The sequence below is a fragment of the Galeopterus variegatus genome, unplaced genomic scaffold (assembly GCF_000696425.1).
Source record: "Galeopterus variegatus unplaced genomic scaffold, G_variegatus-3.0.2 Scaffold167, whole genome shotgun sequence".
Classification (NCBI taxonomy): Eukaryota; Metazoa; Chordata; class Mammalia; order Dermoptera; family Cynocephalidae; genus Galeopterus; species Galeopterus variegatus.
This window is the reverse complement of record NW_007726278.1, coordinates 875,630-890,997: the sequence shown is the minus strand read 5'-3', so window position 1 is coordinate 890,997 and position 15,368 is coordinate 875,630. Positions and strand designations below refer to the sequence as shown.

The 15,368-nt window shown below is 44.6% G+C and overlaps 1 protein-coding gene across 1 annotated transcript in view; it reads right to left on the bottom strand.

Moving 5' to 3' along the window:
• The window catches only part of LOC103610663 (propionyl-CoA carboxylase alpha chain, mitochondrial-like), a 49,799-nt gene extending 35,837 nt beyond the window's left edge, over positions 1-13,962 (bottom strand). The window contains exon 1 of the mRNA XM_008594782.1: positions 13,907-13,962. Within this exon, the coding sequence (XP_008593004.1) occupies positions 13,907-13,936 (30 nt within the window). The 5' untranslated portion in view covers positions 13,937-13,962. The remainder of the gene's footprint in view (positions 1-13,906) is intronic.
• Between the last annotated feature and the right edge of the window lie 1,406 nt (positions 13,963-15,368).

The window sequence follows — 15,368 nt, the reverse complement described above, 5'->3', positions numbered from 1 at the left end:
GGGGGTTTTTATTTTTTTTTTTTTTTTTTTTTTTTCCGTCTTTTTCTGTGTCTGGCAATGGATTGCAACCCTCAGTGTCGCTCCCCTACCGGACCGGGACCGGCAACGGGATCGCAGCCCTCGGTGTCGCCCCCGTGCCTCGCTCAGCCAGTGAGCGGGAACCGGTCTGTATGTGGGATCTGAACCCTTGGCGGGGGAGCGCCGCCGCGCTTCCCAAGCGGCGCACTAGCACAGTGCGCCACCGGGCCGACCCGGGGGCCTTCCTTCTTCGCTGTGAGAAAGTAAAGGGCCCTACAGTTCTGTAAAGAGACTGTCGCGAGTAAGGTGACCTGTCACTGGAGGGAGGAGATGCTGTCTATGCTTAGTTCTTCTGAGAGTTTTGATAGAATTGAGAGGCAGTAGCAGGGCCCACTATGCCATTTCCAGTTGCAGGAATGATCCCTGTCCCAATTAAAAAGTTACAATTCGTGCCCTACAGGAGCAGGGGTCACTTCCTGGGATGGGGGCGAAGTTAGTCCCAGTCCCGTCTCCATCTCTCCATCTGTCTGGAGGGTAATGTCAGGGATGAGCCAAAAGAATATGCAACAAATCACGTTGGGGGCAGCCAACAGGATAACATAGTTTTACAAAGGAATTATTTTCCGGTTTTAGGGCATGGATGAGGAGGGGTAAGTGAGTGGTAGCATTTGGTGTTAGTGAGGCAGAGTGTGGGCAGACCCCGCACAACGCTGACAGTCCCCACTGAGGTGAGATTAGAGGAGAGTGAAGAGACGTTTGTGGAAACGTTACAGGCTGCATTGACAGGCAGAGGGGTGACCACAGAAGATTTCTCGTAAAGTGGGAGACAGATGAGTAGCTCGGGGACCAGTCTGATTCGCTGAGGACTGCATCATCCCTGCAGACCTAGAACCTCCATGTTCCAGGTAAGGGGGAGCTTGAGATAGGAGGAAAAACACGGGAAGGATGTGAAGGGTTAGGGAGCCAAAAGAATTTAAAGGGCACATTGTCACAATGACATTGCTAAGAAGCATCCTACTGATAGGAGGTAAAGGAGCGCCAGGAGAAATCTTCCAATAATGTTACACTGCTCTGGGGCAGCACAGGCTAATCCTGTAGCAAGTAAAGGTTAGAGACACAGGGTGGCATATACTTATGTTCCACAATGGCAAACCTGCAATAGCAGGTCAGGACCAGTCTTGGAGCAGCTCCTGCGCGAAGGACGTGAAGCGGGCCTGCAAGAGTGAGAGGGTAATCGCCAGGGGAAAGATCATCCTTCTTTTCAGATTGAGGGAAGAGCCAAGGTCCTGGAGATTTTCAGTTTTGTGGGTCCTCAAATGGACGAAGTGTGAGGAGATGTCAGGTTGGGATTGAGCAGAGGGACCCCTCTGGCTTGGTGTTAACAGATTTTTGGGTAAAGTCTCAGGTTCTAGTTTTACCAAGGATAAGTGATACCAAGGGGCCTTTCCTAGTACTTTTACTGCCGTGGGGGTGGTGAGTACTGTATAGGGCCCTTCCCAACATGGCAAGAGAGACATTGGGATTCGAGTCTTAATATATACTTGCTGTCCCTGGCTCAGTGTAAAGTCTGAGGGGGTGGTGGGGAAAGGATGAGGTAATAGAAGGTTGGCCTGTTCCCTAAGAAGATCCCTAATGAGCAAAAGAGTAGAGAGATACTGGCCTAAAGTCGATGAGCTGGAAGGGAGAGGTGTGAGAGTGAAGGGTCTACCGTACATAAGTTTGAGGGGCTGAGGCCTGTGGGCTTGCAGGAGGCAGCCCGTAGGCGAGTGAGTGACTGGTGGGGAGGCCAAAACGAGGGATGATTTCTGAGGTAGGAGCATGCGTTATTGCTGTAGCATCCTCTGAAGTGCAGGGAAAAGTCTCAAACCAACCTGAAAAGGTATCTACTAAGGCTAGAAGATATCGTGTCCTTTTGTGGGGAGGGTAATATAAGGGCTGAGGAAGGCGTAGTAGGGGTTGATAGCCTATATGAACCGAATTATGGAAATCTAAAAGGATTTGCTCAACTTGTGTAGTAGGGAGGACATAGGGACCAGAGAGAGTATACCAGTTGTCCTTTCTCTGTGCCCCCAACTGTTGGAGGTGTTGTATTTCTTGGAGTATATATTGGGAAAAGGGCGTAGGGGCATGAGAAGGACCTGAGCAGGAGAGGAAGAGTGGGGTCCTGGTGACTGAACAGCCTGTTTTGTCATTAGATCCACCAGTTTGTTTCCCTGGGCTATGGGGTCATTGGAGGTTTGGTTTCCTCTGCAGTGTATAACCCCAACCTCCTTTGGGAGTTGTGCAGCCTCAATAGCTTGTGTTAGATTTGCTATGGCACAACCTGCCCAGGGGGCGGGTGTGGAGGTGGCACTCTCATCTATGAACTGTGCAATGGGATATGGGGAGATGTGTGGAAAGGGATTGAGAAAGAGGTCTAAAGCCTCCATGCAATTGTGTTCTAAAGGTCATGAGTGTTTTGGGATGAGAGTGGCTGGATTTTAAGGGAGGGCAAGGTTTAAAGGAGAACTGGGAGTTTACAATGAAAGTAAGGTGAATAAGTTATAGGCAGGAAAGGGAGAGAATTGACTTGGCTTTACGGCTGAGAAGGTCTTTACTGTTTGCTGTTTAAAGGTTAGTTTAGAGCTTTCTTATGTTAAAAGGGTGGCTGCAGCCAAGGTCCATAAACAGGGGCCCATTCTCAGGCTGTGATGTCTAGTTGTTTAGAGAGATACGCAACCGGGGAGAAAATGTTAAGGGACGCCCCAACCCCTCCTGACCTTAACATATGCATTATGCTTCTGTACAAACCGCTTGCTAAAATAAATGGGGGAATAAACAGAGTAGCATGGCCAATGCCATTTGGGCGGCTCTGCCATTTTAGCCTGAAAAGTCCCTATGGGGAATCCAGGGTAGGGAGGGGCTACAGGACTACCCACAAAATTAGCTTATGTATCGCTGGCTTGCTTGCATTGGCTAGATTGTGTCATGTGCAAAAAATTCCCGCCTAGCTAAAAATAAAAGCTGCGAGAGGTTTCAACTCGGGGCTGCGCTTCTAGATTGGCCTGCGTAGCCCTGGCTGCCAGAAATAAACTTTTTTCCCTTTCCTATCTCCCGGTTCTCGTGGGCAAATTTCTTTTACCCATCAGACGTTGGCCATAACAAAAATATCTCCTGCCTTTTGTCCCAAAACCCCAACTGCCAATCTTTGTGTTTTGATGACATATAGGATAAAAGGAAGAGATAGGTTTGGGAGAGATAGAGCTGGGGCTGCGAGGAGAGCAGCTTTTAATCACTAGAAGGGAGAATGAATGGGCTTTGTGGGATCTAAAGGAATGGCAGGATCCCCTTTGGCTACCCCATAAAGTGGTTTTGCTAGCACACCAAAGTTAGGAATCCATAGGCAAACATACCCTGCAAGCCCTAGAAAAGAGAGAATTTCACCCTTTGTAGTGAGGAGTGGGGAATTCAGAAATTAGACTCTTGAACTGAAGGAGAAGAAATCTGGGCCTTGCTGGGGACACTGGATATCCCCTAGAGAACAGGAAATTAAGGAGGTAACATTGTGGGCCTGTGAATCCTCATGGGGGGCTACAAAGGAGGAGATCATCCATATATTGTATTAAAGTGCTAGAGGTTAGGGGAAGTTCAGATAAGTCTTGAGCTAAGGCTTGGCCAAAGAAGTGGGGGCTATCCCGAAACCCCTGAGGTAGTACTGTCCAAGTAAGTTGTTGACAACGACGTGTGTCAGGATCAGTCCTATACTAAACAGTATGGGCCATTAAGCTTTATAACCGGAAGGATGGGTATATTAAAAGGCGAGCAGGTAGGCCATGAGAGATGAGAAGAAAGGAGTTCGTGTATGACGGGTTTTAAGCCTATTAGGTGTTTGTTAGCAATGGAGTATTGTGGGACACTAGGGAACAAAGAGGGGTTCCACAATTTAACAAGGATGAGGAATAGTGCATAGCAATGGAGGGAGAAAAACCTTCCCATACTAGGGATTAACCTTGTCCGATGGGGAGAGGAAGGTGGAAGCCTCAGGGGCCAGGTCTGGTGCGGCCTGTAACAGGAGTATTATAGCTGGAATTAAAGTGTTTAGGGTAAGAGTAGCTTTGAATTTGAAAAGAATGTCCCATCCCAGTAAGGGGGCTGGGCATTGAGGCATTATTAAGAATTTGTGTGTGAATTGGGCGTGATGTAAGGTGCAGGAAAAGGCTTGAGTGATCCTTGGGTGGTATTCTGATCCCATGACCCCTACTATTGTGATAGAGGATGGGGTTGTTGGTCCTGCATGCTTAGGAAGGATAAAGTAAATGGCCCCTGTATCAATAACAAAAGAGATCGGCTTACCTGCTAGGAGGCGAGTTACACTGGGCTCACGGGTGGTGATCTCCGTGGGGACCCCAAGCCCTTGGCACTGTCAGTCCTCCTCCTGGGCAAAGCCGAGAAACTCCAGTAGGGATGGCCGTGAAGCCAAAGGCTGTAGGTTGGGGACTGGGCCACTCCCTCTCTGGCAAGTGGCACAGTCAATCCCCCAGTGACCTGGCCATTTGCAGTGAGGTTGGGTTACAAAAGGCCCATGCTGAGTGGCCCAGATGATTGCATTTGAAGCAGTTCTCAGGTGGCTTGCCTTTTAAGGCAGCCAGCTTTGGCGTATGTGAGCCATGGATGGCATTAGCCAGAAGCTGGTATTTGGCCTGATCTCTTTTATAGTTTTTTGGATATCAGGGGCTGATTGGGTAATGAAATGAGAGTGTAAGAGGGCCATGCCTGCAGGGGAGTTTGGATCTATACATGTGTATTCAGGTAAAGCCTCAGAGAGGCGGGTTAGGAACTCACTGGGATTTTCAGTGGATCTCTGTGTGATCTCTCTAAGCTTGTCATAATTGAATGACTTGTGAGTAGCCTTGTGGAGGCCATGAAGTATGTGTGTGATCAGATTATCCTGGAGATCCTGATCCCCATGGCCAGCCTGGTAGTTCCAATTTGAGTCCATGCAAGGGACAGCAACGGCTCCCACAGGCCACCTATTATTTTGAGTGTATACCTGAGCCGTCATCCAGACCTACTCCCTGTACATGTACTCAGACAATTCCTTCCATCCCAGCCACTTCACAGAAGGGTTATAAAAAGCCGGAGCTGAGGCGGGGTTGTTACCTGATGAAGGGTGAGAAGGAGAGGAGTTGAGTTGAGGACGAGCATCTGGAATCCAGGTGTGGGGAAGAGAGAGAAATGTGGAGGGCTGACGGATCAGAAGATTGATCTGAGTCTAGAAGGAGAGCTCGAGCATGAGCTAGGAGAATTTGAGACAAAGGACAGTTTTGACATAGAGAAGAACACGTTCAGAGATAGGAGAAGGCCTGAACAAGGAATCTCTACAGCTTTTGCCATTTTGATGAGTGTCTAAATCAAGTGCCATCTTGTGGCCACTGGGATCCATTTCAACGAGCCGTTTGAGTTTTAATGTCTCCCTGGAGGCCGAGAAATTGGCCAGGAGACGGCCCAGAGGTGTAGAGCGCAGAGTACAGTAAAAAACGGGATGGGATGTTTAGGTTTGGTGTCTCTCTGGAGGCCAAGAAATTGGCCAGGAGACAGCCCAAGGGCATACAGCATTGAGGTTTGGATCGTGAGGATTCCGCGTGGAGGGTAAGAAAGGGCAGTCAGTCCTGGTAGAAGAAGTGTGCCAGTAAAGGGCATCCCCTTTGGTGCCCACCTTCTTTTCGAGAGAAAAGCCACCAACCAGCTAGAGGAGCATCCTCCACTAGCTGGGGGACACGAGAAGAGTTCCCTCCGCCAGACACCTGGGCTTCGTAGAGACTAAAGTCGTAGGGAGAGTAGTCGGGAGAACCGTAGAAGTAGGCAGGACAGACCCACTGACTCACCCTGAATTGAGGCCGGTGTTGGATGTGTTGGTCTGAAACAGCAAAAGGAAAGAGAGTCCTGAGTGTACCCAGTTCTGGCAGGTCCGGGAAGGGTGGCTGAGGGCCAATCACACCAAGAGAGAGGGGATCGTCAACAACATAGGCCAAAACCCTTCCTGGTTTGGGCACCATAATGAAAGAAAGTGAGCCAAGATGCCAGGTACCGTTCAAGCTTTATTAAAGGGAGAAAATCTGCTGGGTTGTTGTCAAAGTAGCAGGAAGCCCAGGGCCGCCCTGAAAAGGGGACAACACCAGGTGTGGGGGTGGTAGAGCTTATATCGGTATGTTGGCACCAAGAGCTGGGTGATGTAATTCCGGGGTAGGGATTGAGTTAGGTCATGGGAATGGAGAGTTCTGTGCATGCGGCACTTTCTCCGAAACCATGAGGCTTCTTGTAAAAGAGAACGGGGGCGGGGGGGGGGCAGTGCCATTTTGTACTTGGGCTTGTCTAAAGTGGTGCTGGTTATGTTACAGATCTATTAATAACATATTGCCATTGGTTCTCTTCCTCAGGAATAAAGATTTCCTATACTTTCCACACTCAGAAAAGAAATGCCTGTTTTAGCAGTGTGGCATGACCCTCATAGTCACAAAACCTGGGTCAACTCTTAGTTCCACTGCTTTGTAGCTACAAGACATTGAGCAAATCACTTCTCTGGGCCCCAGTTCCCATCTACAAAATGTAGGTGACGACACCTCCCTGCTTTCTTAGACAGTTGCTAAAAGGATCAAATGAGCCTCTGTAAACTATTATGTGCCAAAAAATGTAAGGAATTATATAAAAACTAATACAAGTATGCAGCTGTCACCTTTTTCCTTAAAGTCATATCAGAACCATTTGGGAAGTACCATCAGAGAGTAACGTAGTCATTAAGAGCTCTGTCTAGTCTCCAGCAGATTTGACGTGCATTCAAATTTTGGCTCTGACATTTCTTAGGTATACAGGACATTTCCTCATTTGTAAACTGGGGATAATAATAGTACTTATCTAGGTCATAATGCTGCTATGGGGATTAAATGATAATGTATAAAATCCCTAGCACGGTCTTGCATATATTATAGTGAGCACATAATAACTGTTAACCAAAAAAAAAAAGGAGGGAAATGCTATAGCTTTTAGACAAACTGGATTCATGCTTTCCAGCCACTGCAAAGAGAAAAACAAATATCCTTCTGTAGGATAGCACCTACTTGCATATTTGAGATGTGACCTCATGTGGCAGACTAAAGCAGTAAATCCACTAGCAATTATCGTAAACAATTTAAATTCTGCCCAAACCAAAACTACTGTTGTTCTTAACATTTCCACAGTGGTATTCAGGTGAATAATACTAAAACAATTCTGTTGACAGACAAACTCATTATCATGATGCATTCTGCTTCAAAGAAGAAACTATCCTCAAAATCATGAGTTAATGGAGCCATAGAATGAATTCACCAAGGTAAAAGTAAACATTAGATAATGTTTCATCTCTAAAATGAAAGCTCTTCTCTTCCATGTTTCATGACATGGAGCTGGGAAGCATCAACTGAGTGTTTATTTCAGCATTGTAACAGACCGAGAGTGGTCTTCTGAAGGAATGCATTCTCTAAAGACATTAAGCACAGCTTTTCTTTCAAACAGACATTGACTATTTAGTCTTCAGGACCACAATAGCCATCCCAATCTTCAACTGTCTGCCAAAAGCTAAGCTGAACACCTAATATTTGAGAGATGGTCAAGTCTCAAGATTCTCTGGGCTCTGCCTCCATACTAAGGTAGAGCACCAGGAAACTATGTCAACTCTAAAACATCATCATCTCATCCCATCACAACTCCCCAACCTGGCCATTCCTACCAGCCCACTTGTAGCAGATGTTGCTGGGGCCCACCCAGATCCTTCCCCTTGCTGTGCTGATGACTAATGGCTCACACCTGCTCCCTCACTTGACCATGTTCCTCAACCATACAGAAATTCCCCATCAAGACTCAAAGCTACCCCTTCCCAGCTCACAGCCAAGGATTGACTAACACGGGGTTCAGAAAGCCACCTCACCTCAAGGTGGGACAAATTCAGTAGGGCAATCTGTGCTCTAGAGTTGTGCTGTCCAATATGGCAGCCACTTGCCACCTGGGACAAATGACCCCTTGAAATGGGCCTAGTCCAAAATCAGCTGTGCTCTAAGAGTGAACTACACACCAGATTGTGACGACTTAGTACCCCAAAAATATAAAAGACCTCATTAGTACATTTTTATTTTTGCATGTTGAAATAATATTTTGAATATACTGGGTTAAATAAAATATACTGTTAATATTAATGTCATCTCTTTTTACTTTTTTAGTGTGAGTGCTAGAAAATGTTTAATTACATTTGCAGTTCACCTTATATTTCTATTGGACAGCGTTTATCTAGAGCAGTGGTTCTCAAACTTCACTGTGCATCAAATTCACCCATAGGGCTTGGTAAAACAGACTGCTAGGCTCCACCCCCACATTTTCTCTCTCAGTAGGGCTGGGGTCAGGCTAGAAAATTCGTACTAACAAGTTCCCAGGTAATGCTGTTCCTGCTGGCTGGATACCACACTGCTCTAGAGCAGCCCTGTGGATAAGACTGAAGCTAGTCTCCATCTGAGAGCAGGGGTAGGGGAGGATAGGGGGCAGGGGGCCTTTCTTGCTTAGCTTTTTTCCCCCTGCCCTATCCTGCTTTCTTCACTCCTCTTCTCTTGACCATCACATGCACAAAATCCCTTCTCAGGCTCTGCTTCTAGGGAACCTGACCACCCCACCTCCATAGAACTGTTTTTACACAACTTTAACTTTCACAAAGTACCAGATCAATAGCAACTAACTAGATGGGAAATATCTCTAAATTTTTTGTAAAACAAGTAACAAAAGTTATTTCTTGAATTGCTAGTTGCCTGTATATATGTAATCTATGCATTCAGTGCCAAAGGTCTATCCTGATGAATTAATGTTCCTTACTATTAGTGGCAGGGACAGCTATATGGCCTACTACTTCCCTCTTTTCCATGACTGCTATGAAAATCAAACTAGTTTTTGTGCTCAAGAAGTATAAATTTGTCCTTTCTTCTTTTTACTACTGAGTTTGTTAACGTGGTATAATAATGGCATTGAAGTCAGATCTGAGTTTAAATCCAGAATCTAACAATTGTTGAGTGACTTTGGACAAGTTACTGAACTTCTCTATGCCTCAGCCCTAAAAATGAGAATCATTTGAAGGTGGTTTGATGATTGAATGAGATAATGTATGTGAACACAGTTTTCCACCTCCCTTGCATTTTCAGTAACCCAGAATCCTCTGTCAGCCTGAGAACGTGATTTTTGACCACTTCCCCTTTTCTGCACCCATTATGTGACCACACATACAACAAATAAGATCAATCACCCTCTATGTTTCATAAATTCAACCAAAACAGTTATTTTAATGTAACTGTTGTCTTGATCGTCCCTCCCAAGCCTCAGCCTACTCTGTCTCTAAGACAGAACCACACTTAGGAGCTTAAGTTGATGACTTAGTCATTTGTCTTAGTCTTAGTCTGTTGTTTTAAGCCACCAGGTTTATGATAGTTCATGCAGCAGCCCTAGGAAACTAATAAAGTTTCCTGAACAAAGAATACCAAAGAGAATATGCCACATGGATGCTGTATTAGTTTTCCTGAATGGGATTACAAGTCTGTATCTTCCAACATTTTTGAAATCCACTTTTACTTTGATCTTATATTGATTCCATCACAGTTAGTGTTTTATTTTTTTTTTATGAAAATGTCAATAGGCATTTAAAACAAATTAAAGAAACTAAGTTTTTAAAATCATGCACTGCCCTTATCTTTCAAAAAAGTTATTTTTACTTCATTTCTACCTATGACACTTCACCATGCTACTGAAATTATTCTCATTAAAGACCAAAGACCTTATCAAACTCTTTCATCAATCTTCATGCTTATTCCTTGACCTCTCTGCACCTGGGACACAATGAAAGAACATGTTTTATTTAATTTCTTCTGCTCTCCTAAGTACCTAGTGCCGGGAACTTAGAAGATACACCACAAAAGCTTTTGGAGTGGAGAGATATCCAGATCTCTAGATGAATGAATGAAGGCAAACTACTTTTTGAAATTTCTGCTCTTGGTTTAGTAACACTACACTACATTGGCTCCTCTCAAACCATTCCTCTAACTTTTACTGTCTCTTCTTCTAAAACCCTATTTAGAATTATAAGATGGAGGGCCGGCCCAGTGGCTCACTGGAGAGTGCGCCGCTTGGGAGCGCGGCGGCGCTCCCGCCGAGGGTTCGGATCCCATGTGGAGACGGGTTCCTGCTCACTGGGTGAGCGTGGTGCGGGCGCAACACCGAGGGTTGCGATCCCATTGCCAGTCCCTGGTACAGACGCGACACCGAGGGTTGTGATCCCGTTACCGGTCAGTAAAAAAGACAAAAAGGGAAAAAAAAAAAAATTATAAGATGGAGTATTTATTACCCAAGTAAACATTAACTCACCCACTATGGCCTTCAGGGTTCACATACTCCAACTCTTAACTTTTACCTCAGATTTCAGACCTAAAAACCAGCCACTGATTCCCTCTATCTTCCCAATATCTCAGCATGACTCTTGTAGGCATCCAACTCTAGATACCTAAAATAAAACACTATATTTCTATCCAAAAAATTTTTTTCCTTCCCAAATTTCCTTTTGCATACCTGTTCTCCCACTTACCACATTTTTTTTAAAAATGGAATAATTTAAACAACTCTTTATCTTCTCTCTCGATCAAAAAATGTCAGTCACCATCTTTCCCCCTTATTTAGAAAAGGGTTGTAGCAGTTTTTACCTCTGTTCTTGAACCTCTTAAAAATGGAATAAAATCCAAAAAGTAGATATACAAATACACAAATGTCTACAAACATTTTATTACACAGAAGCTGGTTACTTTAATAATCTCAAAAGATTTTCTCCCAAATGATTTGTCAGAAATTTATGAGCATGTTGAAAAGATTTACCTCTGGGAAATTCTCAAGCATTGAGATATGCTTAAACATTCTTTTCCATGGTTATTGATTAGAAAAGAAAACCATGGATTTCAAGGAACATATAGCTTACACATTCAAACTTCACAACTACACCACACAATGAGATCGTCACTCAAATGAGAGATAATTTGTACTTGGAAAAACAAGGCTTTGGGATCATATTACCTAAGACTCAAATTCTACCTCAGCCAACTGTGTCTTTAAGTTACTTAATACTCTGAGTTTTGTTTCCTCTTCTGTAAATTGGGACTTTTGACCTAGTTGCTACATGGATAAAAGATAATATATGAAAAAAACTTTTCATATATTATCAAAAAAAAGTTCAAGAAACCACAGCAGTTACCAGAAAGCCAACATCCTAGAGACACTAGAAAATGCTTGCAAAAAAAAAAAAAAGAAATGTAGGCAGAAGAAAAAACTAGGTATTTAAACAGAACGTGTTCAAAAAACTGATATATATAAAACCATTAAGTAAAGACTAGAAGGTAAACTCTACATGTACCCTAAAAATAAACTCTGTTAACTGGCAAAAAGAATGATGTCAATTCTCTAGACTAGAATCTAGACTTAACTGTCTACTTTCCAACCAACCAAAAGGTTTGCAGAGTTGAAGAGAGGGATGGGAGGGATTAAAATCTTCAAAAGTTTCTGCTTCAAACAGACTCAGCAGAGCACATTTCGAGCTCATAGAAGGGAAGCATGGAGAAGCTAAGCAGCAGCTCACGTTCTCAAAGAGCAAAAGTGAACTTCAGAGATGCTTCTCACCTCAAGGAGGAATTCTTTGCTGGCACAACCATAACACTACTCTAAGGTCACACCTATTCAGCACCTATTGGATCGAACATTGTGCTAAGAACACAAAAACAGACAAGAAGCAGTCTCTGCTACACATTAAAAGGAAAAAAACAGTTAAGAAAAATCAAACTGTATATATTACACAGAAAGTGTGTAACAGTAAGTACAGTGACAACTTTCATCTTTTAGCCTCTCCAATCTAAAATGTCAATGTCATCCTTCCTGCCTCCAACACCAATGGCTTTCCACTGCTCTAAGATAAACACCAAACCTCATAACATGATCGACAAAGCCCAGCATGGTCTGATTCCTGCCTACCTCTCCAGCACCATCAAGTCTCTGCACGAGAGCACTAAGAGGCTTTTCTCAGTTCTTCTAATTTGTTGTTCCCTCTGGTCACAGGACCTCTGCATGTGCTATTCCCTCACATACAACACTCATCTCTCTTTGCTTAGAAAACGTTACCTCATCCTTCAAAATTTGTCTCAATTTTCACTTCCAAAGGAAAACACTCCCTTACCTTAGGCAGTATAGTATGACAATAGCACAAGTTCTAAATCCTAAGTCTTACTAGCGCCATATTTTTGAGCAAGGCACATAACACTTTGTGCCTCAATTTCCTCTTCCGAAAATGGGGATTATATGGCTGTCATAAGGATTGAATAAATTAATTCAAGTAAAGCACCATAACAGAATCTAGAGCATAGAACTCACAATTTTCTTGACTTGGTCAAACCTCTCTATTTCATTTTCCTATAGCACCAGGAACTCTCTCCTAAGAGCATGTACTTTTTTGTCTCTCCCTACAAGACTAAAATTTCTAAGAGAGCAGAAACGATATTCATTCCCTAGAGCTGAAATACAGGAGATTATTCAATAAAGATTTGTCAGGGGGAAAAAAAAGGCTGAAAGGAAGAAGCTGAGGCCAAACGAAGTGGCCTGTCCAATGCATAAAACTTCATGTGCATGACTCCAAAATCCACGCCCTCCCACTATATCATGTTGCCTTCTAGGGAAGTGTGAAAGTCTTACAACTGCAATTGATGTGGGCAATAAAGATTAAAAGATAATAAAACAATAGAGATTAAGAAACAACTATATGTAAACACAAAGAACAGTGAGAGTGGGCATTTTGAGACTGACACTAAGCAAATATAGGTGTGGCTTTTTTCCACTTCCATGATCAGCTCCAGCTCTCACAGTGCCCACCTGGGCCTCAGTTTCTCATTAAAGAGTAGGATGGGGCAGATCGCCTCTAACATGTCTTCCAATTTTAAATTTCAATGGCAATAAACCAAGTTATTTGGCAATTTTTAAAAAATTTTTTTAAAGGAAGCTTAACAAGTACCCAGAACTAGTTGACAGACAGTTTTTAGGGTACTTCATTTTAAAGAATTTGTACAAGTGAAAATCCTACTCATAAAGTAGGTTAGGCAATCCATGCCCAGAAACTACAAAAGACTCGATGTTGAAAGGAAAGTTACACACAAACACCGTAAATCAAGCTGCCACTATGACACCCTGGGGCATACAGAAGAGTGTCAAAATGTGTTTAAAATCAGGCTAAGTACAGGACAAATTTTATACACAGTACCCTGTGGTGTCAAACAAAATATATTAGCAATCCTGCCACCGGACAATACTTTAAAAGTTAAGATAAACTCACATCCCTATTTGAGCACCAATTCAGTGTCCCTTCAAGAGAAAAGAGGCAAGAGAACAAGGAAACTGCAAGGACCCTTAAAATCACACCCTGGAATGCTTAAGACGAGGCCAACACCGCATGGTACCGGAATAGGACCACGGGCAATGCAGGTACGTTACTGCCCGACGGGCATCAGCCGCCCCGGAGGGCGCGGAGAAGCCACGACCGCCGCCTGCTTAGGCCCCTCTGGCCTCCGGGATCCTCGGGAATAGCAGCCGCAACGCAGGATGCCTCCTCAGCCCGCCTAGCGCGGACTCCGGGAGGGGGGATGACAGCGGAGAGCGCAGCCTGAGGAGGAACCGGGGCCGCGGGGACGCGCGGGAGGGGACTCGGTGTCGCCCGGGAACCCCCAGGGCAGCGGGACCGAGCCGGCGGCTCTCCGAGCACCAGTCACCGTGAGGCGGCGCGGGCTGGCGGCGCAGGGAAGCCCCGGCCCGCGGGAGCCGTTCTCACCTGCAGGGTCCACAGCGCCGCTCTCCGCATCAGCTGCTGCCGCGGCCGCCCCCCACGCCGTCCGGCCGCAACCAGCGATGCCGCCCCTGCCCAGAGACCCGGATTGTAATAGTTTTAGAATATATTTTGAAACCAAGGAGTGTGGTGCCTCTGGCATTCTTCTTGCTCAACAATGGCTTTGGCTATTTGGGGTCTTTTTTCATCTGATACAAATTTAAGGGTTGCTTTTTCTATTTCATCATTCTCTCTCAGAAATAGAAAAAGCAACCCTTAAATTTGTATCAGATGAAAAAAGACCCCAAATAGCCAAAGCCATTGTTGAGCAAGAAGAATGCCAGAGGCACCACACTCCTTGGTTTCAAAATATATTCTAAAACTATTACAATCAAGACAGCATGGTACTAGCATAAAAACAGACATAGCAACTAATAGAATAGGATAGAGAGCCCAGAAATAAATCCATGCATTTAAAATCAATTGATTTCCAACAGAGGTGTCATGAACACAAGATGGGGAAAGGACAGTCTTTTCAATAAACAGTATTGGAAAAACTGTATATCCACATGCAGAAGAACAAAATTGGATCCTTATCTCACACCATATATAAAAATCAACTCAAAATGGATTAAAGACTGAAATATAAGACCTGAAACTGTAAAACTACGGGCTGGAAGCAGAGGCGCGCTAGGACCGAGAGGGAAAGGACGGGCGGCGCGCCCCACCCCGAGCCGGGCGAGAGGCCACCAGCCGGAGCCAACCCCGGGAGTGAGAAAGGCAGAGAGACGCGCGTGAGCTCGGCGGCCTGCCAGGGGCAGACCCCGCGTTATCCCAGCATCCACTGAGCAGCCACAACCAGCACGCAGCTGTAACAGTTAATGTCAATGAGTCACCTCCGCCCCTTGGCTAGCCTGGAGTCCCAAGGGTCCTCAGTTGCAGACATGTGCCCAAACTATGTTTCTGTATGTTTAAAAGTGTAAATTGCAAAGCACCAAATCTAGGTAAGGTTTTGGACGAGTGTGATAACAAAGTAAAAATCCTAGGTCTAGAAATCAGAGATCCGAGTTCAAGACCTCTGCCACTTAATGTCTAAGTGTCAGGGGAATCAGCCATACCAGAGTCCGTTTCTGTTGTTTGCAAGCAGGAGTTCTTACTTGTACAGCTAAGAGCCAGACCTTGGGCTAGATGCCTCAAATTCCATCTTATTTTAAACTTTACACGAACCCTAATGGCTTATATGTTATCCCCATTTTGAGAAACTGAAGCTATAGAGAGGTAAAGTCAGTCAGCTCGTAAATGGTGAAACTAGGGTTTGAACCCAGGTCTGGCTGTCTCCAGGGAATGGGCTTTTGTTTTGTTCTGTTATATTATGGAAATTTGTAAACATACACCAAAGAGATAAAATAGTATAATGATCACACCCTGGTATCCATCACACAACCTCAACAAATCAACATTTTGTCCA